The sequence below is a fragment of the Xiphias gladius genome, chromosome 8 (genome assembly GCF_016859285.1).
Source record: "Xiphias gladius isolate SHS-SW01 ecotype Sanya breed wild chromosome 8, ASM1685928v1, whole genome shotgun sequence".
Classification (NCBI taxonomy): Eukaryota; Metazoa; Chordata; class Actinopteri; order Istiophoriformes; family Xiphiidae; genus Xiphias; species Xiphias gladius.
Window position 1 is genome coordinate 785,672 of NC_053407.1, and position 15,533 is coordinate 801,204.

Consider the following 15,533-nt stretch of genomic DNA (forward strand, 5'->3'; position numbering starts at 1 on the left):
GGAAAGACTATGGAAGAGCTGTACATCTGCCTCTGAGCAGGCTGTCCTCAAAAACTGAGTTTGTGTGTGTAAAGAGGACACCTGTGACAACACTGACGGAGCTCAAGCCTCAGATGCTCCGACTGGAAAGACCGTGCAAACAAAACAACAGTTGGCCCGGTGCTTCATCGGTGGAGCAGTGGGAATGGAGACCATGATAATGGATGCTGTTACCACGGGGGAACACCAAGCACTGAACCCTGACACCCAACTCTGAAGATCACATTACAATCACATGCAACAGCATAAAGCAATATTCAGCCTTAAGACTCCTAAACTAGAACAGAATTCTACGGAAGCACGTTTTATTCAAACACAAAAAAAGGAGGAGGCCTTATCTCGTAAATTTGACTTCTGGTGATTTATAATCTCAAAATTATGAGAAAAGCTCTTATAATTACGAGCCTGGGATGTTACCACAGAGCCAGCTTGGATGCATTTCAGATGGATGACTTCGTATAAGTGAAGCATCCCATACTTAGCTGGTTGGAGCGTGATTTCTGCCTCGACAGCCCCAACGTCTTAACACGTATGCGCAACGTTGACATACTAATAGTAATACCACTCAATCTACTCAGTGACATTAAAATCTCCCAGTGTCTCAAACCAAGGAAAAAATACAAGTAAAATTAGATCAGGTAGCACCATCATGCCTCTATCTTCTAAAACAGCCATGACGAATAACCACCTTAACCTTTTCTCATAATCACATGAGCTGGATTTCTTAATTACAAGATATTTTGCTCCTAATTCTGAGCTGATTCTGAGCTCGTAGCAGTGACAACTTTTCTTGTAATAATGAGGTAGCTGTTCATAATTATGAGTTATGGAAGTCATAACTAATGGCCTCCAATTTTTTTTGTCTTTGCTTATGTAATTCCGTTTCATGGAATACAAAGGAACTTAAACGCTAGAGAAAATGTCCCTGTGTTCGATGGGTAAATTATGATAAAAGCCCCATTACATGGTCAACAAGTTCAGAAGTCAAGAGACAAAAATGGATCTCTGACATTTGTACATCATGGGTCTCATAATACACAAACTGCTGATAAGTGCATAACAATGCTTTTACACCATCCCTGCTTATGTTTGCCACACATATGTTCTCTTCAGAGATGCAGCCGCGACTTATCGAGCTCTTTTTCAGACTCTTACATTTGGACGCAGCAAAGCACGGACTGCTGTGGAAAATGCCCCTGGAGGGCTCGAGGGGAGATGGTGCTGCCCGATGAAGCGCAATGACTGTAGGCTCCGACCGATAAAGATAAAGGTAAGGTTTATCAAGACCTGTAGTGTTTTACATGTGCGGAATTCACAATGGCGTCTTCCAAGCCCCATGAGGACTAATGGAACCACCACATTGTGTTTTGGTTGGATGCCAACCACATGACACAAGAGAAGCTTGAAAAATATCAGCTGTGTGCCTCATTCAAGCCTAATAATATAGACAAAAGAATGAAGAGTCTGTTCAGACAAAGTGTTTACACGGTAGATATGTGATAAACATAGCATGTACCCCGTCTATGCACTGTGCCAGTCTGATGCTACTCATTCCCCTTTGAGTTTTACATCACCACAGGTAAATAGAGACATTTCAGGGAGATTATGGTATCGGACCTATGACCTTCTCTGTTGTAATGTGAGCACAGATTAACCGTAATAGATACAAATATTTGGATATGCTTAATGTATGCACACATTAAGATTTGAGTCATCCAGACTGAGACATAAGCTCCCAGAAATGTGGTGATGTAGTTTTAAAATCAACCTGTAAAAGAAGTTGAGTGGGGAGGAAAAAGTGTGATCTTTAATTTTTTTTGTCGAAACCATAGTTAAATAAAGAAATTCCGGAGAAATGGTGGAATCTGACAGCATCTCAAACTGTAAATAAACTCAGCTTGAGCTGAACCGGAGGGGAGGAGGACCCATACATCCCTTATGAGTGTCCCATGGGCCCCCCCTGCTGGGTGGGTGCATAGACACCAGAGAGGCAACGTGGGAGTGTAAGTATGTATGCGTATGATTGTTACAAGAGTGAGGGCAATAAATCGAAGCACAAAAAAAACAGGCAAAGATTTCCAAAAGTTTAACAGTATGCAAAAAAGGCGCATAGGGTGCGAATGTGGAGAAGGGAAAGAAATCAGTTGACAGGGAGGTCATGTCTGTTACACGTGTAATTAAGGTGCCAAAGGTTCAGAAACTGCGCATGGAAGGCCTCTGTGGCAGCGTCCCTCTCGTGGTCCTCCTCCGTCCTCCTGTGTCTCCTCCAGTCGCTGTCTTTGTGCCTCTGCCAAGTGCAGCTTTAGGCTTCCCTGCAGGGTGGCCTGACAGGTGCTCTCTCCTTCGCTTTTCTAGAAAACAATACAGAGCAGAAGTCAGAAAATGTTTTTCCTATAAACTGTAAAAGCCCAAACACACAAATGTAATGTTCATATCACGACAACTACCTTCCTAGCTTTGTGGAATGCGGTGGAGGGGAGGGGGTCTTTAAAGGACCCTCATCATCTTGCACATTAGCGCCTTCGTCCATGGTCTCAACCGTGGTGCTTAGTGTTTGTTCCTTGGCGTCAGGTGTCGCACAGGGTGTTGTGGTGCTGCCGCTGCTGTTTTCTGGACCATCTAATGTACCGAGGGACTCTGCATGTGAAAACCAGAAAATATTTATAAAGCAAGATGTTTAAAAGCCAAACACGCTAATCTAGACATTTTTCTGTTAGGAACAGCATAGACAGTGGAACAATGCCACATTGCATAATAACATTATACTGTACACGATGCAGCATACAATTATCCATGTAGTCTACTTTTCATTCCACCTATGTGCATCACAAATGAATGTACTTTGCTGTTATGTTTTGAAAAGCAGATGTTTAACTGAAATAAAAGTGTTGTAGCAACACATCTTTCACATTTTGTGCATGTTTCACAACATTTGAAATACTTTAAAATCAGTGCCGAACCACCGCCACCCAGAGAAACACGGGTAAACAAAAGACTGCCCCATGTTCAGCCACTCCTCAGCTGACCAGGCCGCATTGCTGTGCTGGTCTTTGCAACCAAGAAATAAAGAATATATGAGAACAGTTTAATATTTCAATTTTTTTTTAAAAAACAAATCAAAACAAAACACCAGTTTCCACATCTGATGTCAGTAATATAACGGTGGTTTACTGTATCATGTTGCTGCCACAGGTTCTTGCTGGTCAAAATCCCAAAACTGCATCCGTAGCATCGTACCACCGGAAAGGTTTTTTTCCAATTAGCCCCTCTTCTGCTGTTCTGATCCTCATGTTTCCTGTCATCCTGCTTTATTTTTTCAGTCTTTTCTCCACACTCTCTGGCTGTGTGAGAAATCCTAACGGTAGTAGTAGTAAACCTTTTCATTCCTGATGGAGCTTTCCAGTACGCACTGGATTTTCTCCTCGCACCACTCCACAATGGGCACCTGCACCTTGTCATTTGACCAGCTGGTCAGAATCCATTTTTTTTACAGACCTTCCAAACAACAACTAAAGATCCAGAAAGAGAACTGATGAGGCCGATGCTGTGATGTTTTTAAATGTCCCTCTCTTCAGCCAGTCCACTGGCCATGATGACATGGCTCTGTTGCAAAGCCCTGTTCAGCCATGCCAGCGAGCAGAACCCCAGCACAGTGGCTCGGCACAGCCACCCCCTGCTGTGAAGCTGGAGTGGAAATGCGTGACATCACGATTTGGCGTGACCGACCTGGGCTAATGGAAGAGGCCTAAAACACATCTGTCGTCCGCCACTGCGCAGTCAAAATAGGAAGAGGATAGTCTGGTAGCTTTCCCCAGGTAGGGGGAATAGTGGATGGTGGAACAACTGGATTAACTATGGAAACTCTATCTGGCAGAAGAAAACGAACCCTGTTGTCAGAGCAGACAAAGAAGGCGAAGAGGGAAAGTGGTAGGCTACTAGGGTACTAGGGATGCTAGTGATAGCCATGTTGTTAAAGCTACAACTAGCTAGAATAATGTTACTGATTTGCCAGTCAGCAATCAGCAATATGAACTATCACGGTCCCCGCTGCGTTTCTTTCATCTTGTAAAAACATAAAATGACACGATACCAACGCAGTTCGCTTTTCTCAACACATACTAAAGAATTTCTATCTGCTTCACGTCTCCATTATAGACTAAATGAATGAATAAACACACAATTTTCTCCTAATGTTTTCTGTTTCCACTTTAAAAAATACCACAAAATGCCCATTTTTTTCATTTCAAAGACATTAACTGCAAAATCCACAAATAGCAGAGTCACCACATGAAGCCCTTAGCCAATAGCTTACACATGCTAACAATGGCCTTTAGCAATGCACTGGCTGGGACTCGAACGCGGGTCAACTGGTTGGAAGGCAGCTATGTGAGCCACTATACCACCAATGCACACCAACAGCGTGGTTGCAAATGGGACCGAATGAATTTGTTGCATCTTCGGATACTTCACATACTGACAACTTTTCAATCTGCGCCACTGGGTCTCTCATGGTTCCATGATGTACCGCTCAGCGCTCTGAACTGAATCCAGTGGTCTGACTTCAACTTTCACTGGAAACTTGTCTTTTCCAGCCCTCCTGATTCGGTGAAACGTGGCTGGTTTCAAACTGATGTGACCAAATCATGAGGTGAAATCCCATCATTTGTGCCAAATTCTGCATTAACGTGGCTGTGGTGCTTCTGTGGTATTATTTTTGCTTTACACTGCAGAGACAAATTAAAATGAAGACAATGGACATGAGATCAAAGTCATGACTTTTGAGTATTTTGAATGAGGCCGAGCTCATGACAAATTCAAGACGAAGAATCAATACATTTAATACATTTGAACATTGACTGTACATACAGTAGATAAATAAAACTCTTCTAATCACCCAGACAGTGTTTAAATCTAAAACTAAATGTGCTGTTACAAATTACGATCTGTACATTAAAAAAAAACTGTATTTAAATGAAACTAAAGGAAAGGCTTCTTGTTTACACTCAGGACTCAAACTGCCTTGGATTTTTTCACCTCCTGTTTACAATTGGTGGTATTGACAGTATACATTTTGTCAAACTCTGATAAGACATTTGACATTAAATTAGATTTGACCTCTCTGGACTACTGCCGCCACTGATGAACACAAATTCTACAGTAATTTCATTTGAATTTTTCAGTAACAACTTGGAAAGCAAAGACCGGGCATCCAAACAAACACACACATACAGTGACTAAAAGTTTAATGAGTAATGCAGTGTCAGCAAGGACCAATATAGAGTTATACTTTCTTTTTCTGCTTCATTTGTCATGTTACCTGTAAACATCTTTCACAACAGCAGCGCTGAATTCATATACTGGCTGACATATCAGAATGGACTTTACCCATTTACTTGTGCCAGAGGAAAGGCTTGATGAAGGTGAACTTGTGGAGAGCAGGAACTGTTGGTTAAGGTGATGGACTGAGGGTAGGAAACAATTGTCTGCTTTGAAGGAGGAAGATAGGGATGATGGGAAAAATGAAGCGGAAAAATGAGAAACAAATAGGAAAAAAAGTTAAATACAAAAATTGAGGAATTGGAGAACATTTAGTTTCTTGCTCGTGTCCTAAGCTGACTTTATCAAAACCAAAATCTTTACTTTAGAGATGAGTGGTGTGGATGTAATGGTCTCCTAGAGAGCCAGTCGGCTCTCCTGACCTTTCACTGTTGGTGAAGCAGCCACTACAGCAACGAGAGGTTACAAAAGCAGTCCGGGGGCTTGATGGCAGCCAAAACCAAGGGCAGGTGGTTCGCAGCCCACCAAAAAAAAAAAAAAAAAAAGATCACAGCCTCTGTTCCTCAATAGTGTGGATGAAATCCACATCAGATCTTATAAACAGATGGATTTTTTTTTTTTCCATCTTTGTTGTCAACACTTTACAGTGGGACAGCCATCTAGCTTCACTGTGATACAACACAGCAGAACGCTCTCCTGGGGTTATCTGGCTTCACTGAGCCTAACATGACTGGAGAACCTGTATCACGAAGTTGGTTATCGGTCGGCTCATCTGGGTTTAGCTACGTCCAGCTACTATGTTTCTATGAGAGAGGTGGAGTTGTTAATGAGGAAAAACATCGTCAGAACCACGAGTGAAGTCCTTGAAGAGGTAGGAGCTGAAACGCTGGGTTATAGTGATGGCAGACAGCCATGTTCCACCGGGTGAAATGCAAACAATACGATAACGCAACCAGAATAGAACCAGAAGCTGTAGAAACAGGAGAAATCATTTCCAAATGTCAAAGTCAGGCTGAGGATGACAGGTCGATAAGTGCAGGAATTATCATAAGGTCTTTAGTGTAGAGCGAAAATGTTTTGCTTTATGCTAAGATGAGGAACCAACTATGATAAATATGCGTTGTAGATGAAAAGGTTAATAGTAACGTCAGACTGTTTCTGCTGCCAAAGCGGAGAGGAGCTGAGAGAGGAGGAGGAAAGTACTTCCTGCCTGATGAGCTCTGTCTGACTGGCATGCTAGGTCTATAATCATATTGAACCTTGAATTTGGTATCTGGATTTCTTTTTTTCCATAGAAGACAACAGAGGGTTTAGTTTGTATTTCCAGTCATCATCAAAAAGCCTTCTCTTGTTGTTCTGAGCTGCGGCGATGGAATAAGAGTGTAAAGGCACCGACACTGTCGATATTTAGTGACAAACTCTGCCTCTGTTTGTTAGAAGCTCTGCTTAAAGCCCGAGTGACACAGGGAAGACCTGGAAACTGATTTGACTGAGCTACAAAAATATCTATTGCTCTTTATTATTTGTCACTTCCGTCCTAAACCCTTCGGTCCCTGTCAGGATCCTGTAGGAAAGTATGACTCAGGTTTTCCAGGTATCTGATTGGTCAGTATATAAGCTGCGGACAGGTTTTGACCTCATCCTGTTATTGTGGTGATATTTGGAATTCAGATATTAGAAATGCAGCTATGGTGGCCTTGGAGCAGATGCAGAGGACTGGAAAAAAGGCTTGGAGTTGGTAGGTAGTTACTGCTCAGGGCTGTTGGAACTGACCAGTCAGAACAGACTGGGGTTTTCGTGAGGGGGAACTTAAGGAGACATGAGCTTCGCCCTGGCCTCCAGCACCACTGTTAGGTGCTGGTGTTCTCTTTGATCAGGATACGTCCTTTAACCCCCACATAAAACAAACTTCAAGGACTGACTTTTTTAAACCTAATGTAACATGGCAAAAATCGGGCACATCCAAGATGAAGAAAAACTAGTCCATGCTTTTCTTACTTCTAGGCTGGATTATTGTAATTCCTTATTATCAGACTATCCCAACAAATCTTTAAATACTCCCCAGCTGATCCACAATGCCGCAGCACGAGTACTGACAGGAACTAGGAGAAGAGATCACACTTCTCCTGGCCAATGCAGGCTTCTCTGCATTGGCTCCCTTTAAAATCCAGAATAGAATTTAAAATCCTCCTCTTCACCTACAAAGCCCTTAATGGTCAGGAACCATCATATCTTAAAAAGCTCACAGTACCCTATTACCCCACTAGAACACTGCGCTCCCAGAATGCAGGCTTTCTTTCGGTTCCTAGAGTCTCCAAAAGTAGAACGGGGGGCAGAGGCAGACACTCTCTCCACATTTAAGAGTAGGCTTAAAACCTTCCTTTTTGATAATGCTTATACTTAGGTCTGGATCAGGCTGGTCTAGAACCATCCCCTAGTTATGCTGCTACAGGCCTAGACTGCCGGGGGACTTCCCATGATGCACCAAGCTCCTCTCTCCTCCTCTTCCTCTCCATCTGTACGCATTCATATGGTATCCATGCTCATTACTAACTTGACTTCTCTCTCCTGTAGTTTTGTGCTTCCTCGTCTCTCTCCTCTCTCTTCCTGTCGCTTTCTGCAGGTATTTCTGCCCCTGGTGCTACAGAGTCTGGATCTGTGACTGCAAACCACCTACTGCTCCCATGATCGTGCTCAACACCCACTGCTTCAATTATATATATTAGATTATAATTATTATATTTTGTCTAATTATTATAATTATTAGTTTTATTATTAGTCTCATTGTTATTATACATCTTTATGTGGAAGCTGTATTGTGCTGTGTTCTTTCCTCCTTCTTGCCCTTTCCCCTGTCTCTCTCTCTCTCTCTCTTTCTCAGATGGCTGCCCACCATGAGCGGGGTTCTGTTCATGGTTTCTACCTCTTAAAAGGAAGTTCCTCCTTGCTGCTGTCGCCAAGTCCTTGCTCGTGGTAGGAATTGTTGGGTCTCTGTAAACAATATTATAAAGAGTACGTTCTAGAAAATAAAATTGCCCTGACTTGACTTGGCATGATTGTAAGTAGACCATTCTGGTGAAAAGAGGTGCTGCAGCAGGTTAATTCAGGCTAATACAGTATCGTCAAGGGTAGAAAGAGCAGAAGCCTTAAAGAATAGTGAGAAGTATTGGATTTGACATTCCTGTAGGTGTAAATTCAAAGAGAGCACAAACAGTCATGTTTAATGTATTTCTGAACTTGAATTAGGAGAATAAAAATTGTTTCCTTAACAATTCTGTCAAGGAGGAGCTTGATGCTGCATCGAAGAGGCAGTGTCACTTCAAAAGTGACGACTGATCTGCAGCAGTTTGCGTCCCAGCAGCAGTGTCCTTGTTATTGTTCGTAGGATCAACAGTGGTCATGTTCTACCGAAGTGCATAAAGCAATGGATGTACAGACGGTGATGTGGAGGCAGGAGGATGGAACTGGTCCATATAATTATGCTCCGTACTTTAACTACGATAATATCCTTTTTATAAACTGTTTGATTTAAATACACCTTCAAGTTTCTATTATTTTGCTGTAAATATTACTATTTCTGTTTATTTAATATCATTTTCGGAATGTTTTATCCTGCCTTTAGAATTTTGACCCTCAACATTTATCTAAGATAAACATTATCTTTGCCTTTAATATCATCATATAATATCATTAAAATACTTTCATAAAAAAATTCATGTCCCTTGTACTTATTGTGAACATGGAATGTATGTTTTGACAATTTACAGAAATTTGATAAATGTACCCATCAATTACCAGAAGCAACAGCAGCAGATGCAGCAATCACATGCATTTGCTTCAGGAAATGCAAGTATTCTGGTTTTGTTTATTTTTTACACTTGAACTGCATGCATTTCAGCATTTACTTTTTTTTTCTTTTTACCATATTCATCTTTATGTCTTTTTATATGCATTTCTTTCTGCAGTTACGGTGTAAAGCGGCAATATCCTCAAGGCCTCTGTTGGATAGCAGAAGCATGCTGGATGCTACTGGAATACTTTTGCTTTGTTCTGTGGTGAAAATCCAGCTGTTAAGCACAAAACAAGGCAACACTCCTAATCAGGAAATCAAACCCCCATCGCCCACGCGACGGGCAGAGATACGATCCACTATGATAGCAAGGACTTCTGTACTACAAGTGGCAGACATGTCCGCAGACCAGTGGTAATGTTCCGACATTTACTGCTTTGCACTCTTTATGTTGGAGGACAACAACACATTGTTTGTTGCATTGGTAAATGTAAATACACTTTGTGTTTACATTTGAGTTTTTACATTTACAGATTTTCGGCTGTTTTTTTCATAGTACCAGACCACTGACTGAACTTGCAAAGGTTGCAATATGTTCAGAGTATACACCACTTGGGATGAAAGCTGATCACAACTGGTCCTCCAAACGCCTGAATGAGAAGGCTTAGCCGGGTAGTTCAGTTGTCCTCCTCCCAGGCAGTGTTCTCCAGCTCCTTCTGGGGGATCTCAAGGTGTTCCCAGGTCAGATGGGACATAGTGCAGAATCCCTAGAGAATTTAATGGTTCTGCTAGGGCAGGGGTGGGCAAACTTTTTGGCTCAGGGGCTACATTGACTTTTAAAATTTGACAGACAGGCTGGGCCAGCACCAGATGCATACATATCAAACAAACATAAAAGAGGCATTACAGTGTTAATACTTAAATTCACTTTTAGTGGGAACAGTGTTGTTGATCACCCTTTTTTGCCAGTGCATCGAAGTCTGGTGTTAGTTTTGTTGTGGCAATTCTCAGAACAGATCTGAGGTGTTCATCACTCAACTGGGATCTGTAGGGTGCTTTGTTGGTGTTCATCACACTAAAAGTCTGTTCACACACATACGTAGAGCCAAACACCAGCATCCTCTGTGCCATCTTCTGGATGTTTGGAAATTTGGCTGCGCTTAATGAAGCAAAAAACTCATCCAGTTTAAGAGAGTTCTCCTTTAAGACGGTGTCACATTGGAGATTAATCAGTTCCAACTGCAACTCCTGTGGCGCCGTTTCAGGGTTTTGAGTGAACAACTTGTTTGACATTTGCTTTGCGAATAAAGCTAGCTTGGTTTTGAAGGCCCTGACGTTTGTGTACATTTCATGCACCAACTGGTCTTTCCCTTGTAGCTTCACGTTCAGCTCATTCATGTGTGTCAGTCTGTCCACAGCAAAAGCTAAATCACAAAGCCAATCTGTGTCGCTCAGCTCAGGAAAATCATCAGCTTTCTCAAGTAGCTCCAAAAATGAGGTAATCTCCTGTTTGAGCTCCCACACTCGTTGACATATTTTCCCCAAACTTAACCAGCGGATACTGGAATGGTAAAGCAAGTCCTGGTGATCAGCGTCAGTTTCTTCAAGAAACTTAATAAACTGACGATGCTGAAGACCCCTCGCTCAAATAAAGTTAACAAGTTTTACAACTGGCTTCACTACATGGTCAAGCTGCAATACGGATTTACACAGTGCTTCCTGGTGGATTATGCAGTGTAAGAAAATTACATCCTGCTCAGGGTTGTCCTCTTTCACCCTCTCCTGGATTCTTATGAGCAACCCGACGTTTTTTCCTGTCAGATTTGGCAATCCATCTTTGGTAATGTTGGCAAGCGTACTCCAAGGTAGCTTGTGCCTCTTGATTACCCCGACATGCTGTCATACAAGTCATCTCCCAGCATTTTCCCCTTTAGGGATTCCATGGCTAAAAACTCCTCCGTAATGTCAAAATTGTCATTAATCCCTCTGATAAAAATTAAAAGCAGAGCGGTGTCCTTTATGTCTTTACTTTCGTCCAGTGCCAAGGAATATAATGTAAATGACTCCGCTTTTTTGTTTAGCTTGCTAGCTAAGTCTTCGTCAATTAGCTCAACACATCGAGTCACTGTCCTGCGTGATAAGCTAATTTTTTAAAATTTGTTCTTGCTCTCAGGACACAAGATACCTGCTGTCTCTATCATGCACTCTTTGAGAAATTCACCTTCGGAGAAAGGTTTGCTAGTCTTTGATCATTTGAATGCCAGCAAATAACTTGCCTTCATGCTTGATTCTTTGATAGCAGTTTGTCGGATAAAGGTGTTTTGCTGAGCCTGCAAACTAGCTGCCAACCTCTGAGCGGTAGCCGTCCATTCTTGCGTTGACTGGTTTTTAGCATAATTAGCATGCCTGGTGGAAAAGTGACGGCTGATGTAGTCCTTTAAAACCGCAACGGTTTCTTGGCAAATAAGACATACACCCTTTGACCAGACTTCAGTGAAAAAGTATTTAGTTGTCCATTCCTTGTTAATCACTCGGCACTCACTGTCAACTTTTCTTTTCTTTGGCCCACTCATTGTTGCAGATGGGTTCAGAGCAGTAGCAGAGTAATAACAGAGAGTAGCCCGGGCTCCGCAAAATCAAGTCAATGTATCACTGCGCCTAATGTGCCACCTGGTGGAACCCCAGGCATTACAGGACAAGGTCAAATGAATGCAGTCATAGTTATGATATGATCTGATTTGGGCAATTCTGTACCAATCTTTGGCGAGCCAGAAAAAAAGATCAACGGGGTGGATGTGGCCCGTGGGCCGTAGTTTGCCCACCCCTGTGCTAGGGGGTCTCCCCCCAGTTCTCAGTTGTTCCTGTAATACTTGCTCATGGAGGACTCCAAGAGGCAAAATAATCTGATCTGTCTACCACCTTGACTTGCTCCTTTCATCATAAAGGAAGAATGGTTCTACCCAGACCTCCTGTCATATTTTACATCTACTGACCCAATCTGGGAGGCTGAGCCAGACTGGGTCAGTAGCTGGCCAGCCACTCTTCGGCGGAAATGCTCTGCACTGTGTTTCTTTTCATCTCTATCCAAAGCTTATGACTATAGGTGAGGACTAGAAAGCAAGTCGAATGGAAAATTGATAGCTTCACCTTCAAAAAGGGCAACCTCTTTGTTGCAATAGTCCAGTACAACAGTTTCATGAATGACATAGAGTGAGCCAGGTACTGTTATCCAGTTGTCCCTCTCCCATGTAAGGTACTCCAGGTCCTTCTGGGGGACATCGCCTCACTTGTAAACAAGATCTCACCAAAAGCTAAATCTCCTTCATTTGGGGCAGCAATTTGCTCCCACGGTGAAGGACACAAACAACCGTAGAGTACCTTAGACCCAAAGATGTTTACTTGCATCAGAGCTGCTTCCCAGGTGCGAACTGTCACAGTCTGTGATGGAGTTCACGGTCTGATGCAGGCAGCAGATATATATCACAACAATCACTGGGGGACACGGTCACTCACAAGATTCCCCTGAGGGAATTTGGTCATAAGCTTTTTCCAAGTGCAAAAACCATATTTACATTGGATAGCCTAACTCTCACAACCTCTGTGGCATCATTGAAAGAGTAAGATCGGGTCTTCTGTTCACAACTAGCGCAGAATCCATAATGCTGCTCCTGATTCGAAGGTCTCCTTCCAGGCCCCCTGGCATGGCCTTTCTTGAGGAGGCTGAGAAGTGAAGCAAAGTTTACATCTCCAATTTTTTTTTTAACAGTAGCCACCACCCCCATCTGCCAACCCACGCTGACATGCATGCGGACAATGAGTGTGAGTTGTCTTTATCCAAGTCTTCCTACAATGCCTTTTGTAACCCGACATATGAACTGGAGCTATTAAGGTTATGGGTCACACCAGCTGTCTGTCAGCACAGTCTAACTTTATTTATTTTTAGAAAACTGACTGGACAAAGCTCTTTCCACCTGGTTTCGAACCTTGGACCTTTCAAAGGTGTAACTCTTCACAGTAAGTTGAAGCTACACCCTTCCAACAGCGGGAGGATTGGGCTAATTTTAAAAGAAAATAGTCTGAATTGTTGTCATGGATTTGCAGCAAATCTCATTGGTCCAGCAACCACTGTGATTACAGTAGTGGCCAACAACGCTCTGTTATTTTGCGGTGACCTGTGTGTGACCATGGTCAGACTTCCATGATTTTGGGATTCTTTGTGGACTGATGCTGCATTAAAAAAGACAACACAGGGGCGTAAATATCACATGCCTGTAGCTTTAAAATGGCAGGTTTCCATTTTGTAGCAGTTATTACATTTGCCTCAGATGGGAAAGTATCCTGGTTTGAAACAGAGCGGAGACTGCGTTTTCCAACAAATAGAGTGAAAGCGTGTTGACTTTCAGGAAAACTGAAAGGACAAGCACTTACGTATGCAATTTGTTAAAGAGATAGGTCCTGCTATCCCCGAAACCTCTTTGGGATAACAGGATCATGATGGATGTGATATGCTTCCTTACAAAGACACATTACTTGCAGTGAAAAATGTCAATATTTGCTGCCCCATCCTCATGTGAAATGTTTTTTTTAGACTTATATTAGATAATTAGGTCAAATTTTAAGGATTGGAATTCTAATTCACTGTCAACTTACTTTAAAATTCAAAATAGCCTATGTCGATCTTAGGTGGGGGTCCCTTACATCTTCATTGAACCTTGTCTTTTCCTTTTTCTTTTTGTCATCTCCATCTTGCATCAAATCTCTGTCCAATCTTTTGTTTTGCCTTATCCCTTGCTTCCGTTCATTCCTGATTGAAGGATATCTCCTTTCCTCTCATTTCCATATTCCGTTACATAGCTGCACTCATTTTTCCTGTATATTAATATACCTGTCTACCGTATTTATAGATTAAATCTCAGTTCCTACCCATGCAGTTTCCAACAAAGCACCTTGCCTTCCCAGTGCAACACATCAATAACCATCGTTCACTAGACTTGCACTTAGCATGTACAGCGTATTGCCAGGCTCTGTCACTGTGTATTTGAGTATAGCTCTTAGTATTTAGCTCAGTTTCTGGTTGAAGATTTTATTTTCTTATTAATGTTGCCATTATTTCATTTTTTTAATCTATATCATTGAGTGTCCTTATGTTTTTTTGATGTATGATTGATCCGATGTTCCAAACTATTAGACCATTATTACAGCAGTACGCTTCTCTGCGCATACACACTTAAACTTTGTTCAGAATACGGTCTTAAAGGTCTTAAGTCAGCAGCGTGCCTCATACAGGCCAGGACCGCTCAGTAAAGTCATTTGTGCCTTGAAGAAGACCGCATTTGGTGAATAGCACAAGCTCTCCTAGGGGACTCGTGCACGGAGGTTTTCCCGTGAGCGGTTCTCGCACCTCTCTGCTCTCAGATGTACCTTTCCTCTTGGCCCACCAGGGGTCATCCCTTCCTGTAGTAACCTCTAAATCCATCTGGAGAGAACAGAGCATTGTGATAGTGTGCTGGCACAAGTTATCTTATTCAAGATTTTATGAGCAGAAACTCTTCAGTACACCCAGCGTACTTCAGCGACCCCTGGGCACCATGTGGGTCAACACTCTTACTGTTGAAATCTCCTAGAAGGTCTTGAGCTTCTCACCACTGAGAGGCCCCTTTTTTTTTTGGATGCAACCTATTACAGAGCCAGGCTTTCTCTCAAAACCACTGTACCTTAGACACGGAAGAGGTCAAGTCAGAAACTCTTCCGAGACTAAACTCACCTCATGTAAGAGCTCGGGGTAAGATGTCTCGCTTGAAACGCAGCCAGAAAGAGAGACGGCATCAGACCAGAAGTCGGGTTGTTTCGCCTTCAAAATAAAGTCCTAAACGTGTGACTTCAGGTAAAAACCCAAAGCCCCGCGGCCCCCCCAAGGGCTGTCATCAAATGGTCTTCCGTGGAGGCGAGTTCAAAGTGGTTTTGCTTCGGTCCTGGACGGCTCGCCAGCGAGCCCGTCGCCGGGCAGACATTTGTTCTGAAGAGTGTTACCGGAAACGACGGGCTCGACATCGCGGGCTGACGCTCGGCGTGAATCCAGTGTCCTCCCCAGCGGCGTCCGCCTGCTTTAAGGACTCGTACGCGACGCAAAATGGTTTCGCTCATCACCGTGTCCTCGTGAGAAAGGAGCGACATGCTGTAGAGATATTCGGCCGGAGTCGGAGAGAGAGAGAGAGAGAAGAGACGGGAGCGGTCCCGCCGCCTCGAGGTAAGAGGACAGCCCGGCCAGAAGCTGGGACGGACTCGCTCGCTGCCCGATGTAAACGCTGTGTCTGCTCACCAACTGGGTCCAACTGCACAAACACTCACTCGCAACTTGTCTTTTCTTTTCCTGCTACCGTGTTTCGTGGTTTATGCAACTTTGCGCGGCTGCGTGTTGCAACGCTGC

The 15,533-nt window shown here is 43.0% G+C and overlaps 1 protein-coding gene and 1 long non-coding RNA gene across 5 annotated transcripts in view; one reads left to right on the forward strand and one right to left on the reverse strand.

Moving 5' to 3' along the window:
• Positions 1–2,103: 2,103 nt before the first annotated feature.
• LOC120793493 lies at positions 2,104–15,056 on the reverse strand. Its single transcript, XR_005707994.1, has 3 exons — positions 14,871–15,056; positions 2,487–2,676; positions 2,104–2,390 (listed from the first exon to the last, which is right to left on the reverse strand). It is a non-coding gene; the product is annotated as an uncharacterized LOC120793493 (long non-coding RNA).
• LOC120793489 (A-kinase anchor protein 13-like) overlaps positions 15,031–15,533 on the forward strand; it is a 102,708-nt gene continuing 102,205 nt past the window's right edge. For all 4 annotated transcript variants that reach the window (XM_040133615.1, XM_040133616.1, XM_040133618.1 and 1 more), the window contains exon 1: positions 15,031–15,353. In XM_040133615.1, coding sequence (XP_039989549.1) covers positions 15,035–15,353 — 319 coding nt within the window. In that variant the 5' untranslated portion in view covers positions 15,031–15,034. The remainder of the gene's footprint in view (positions 15,354–15,533) is intronic.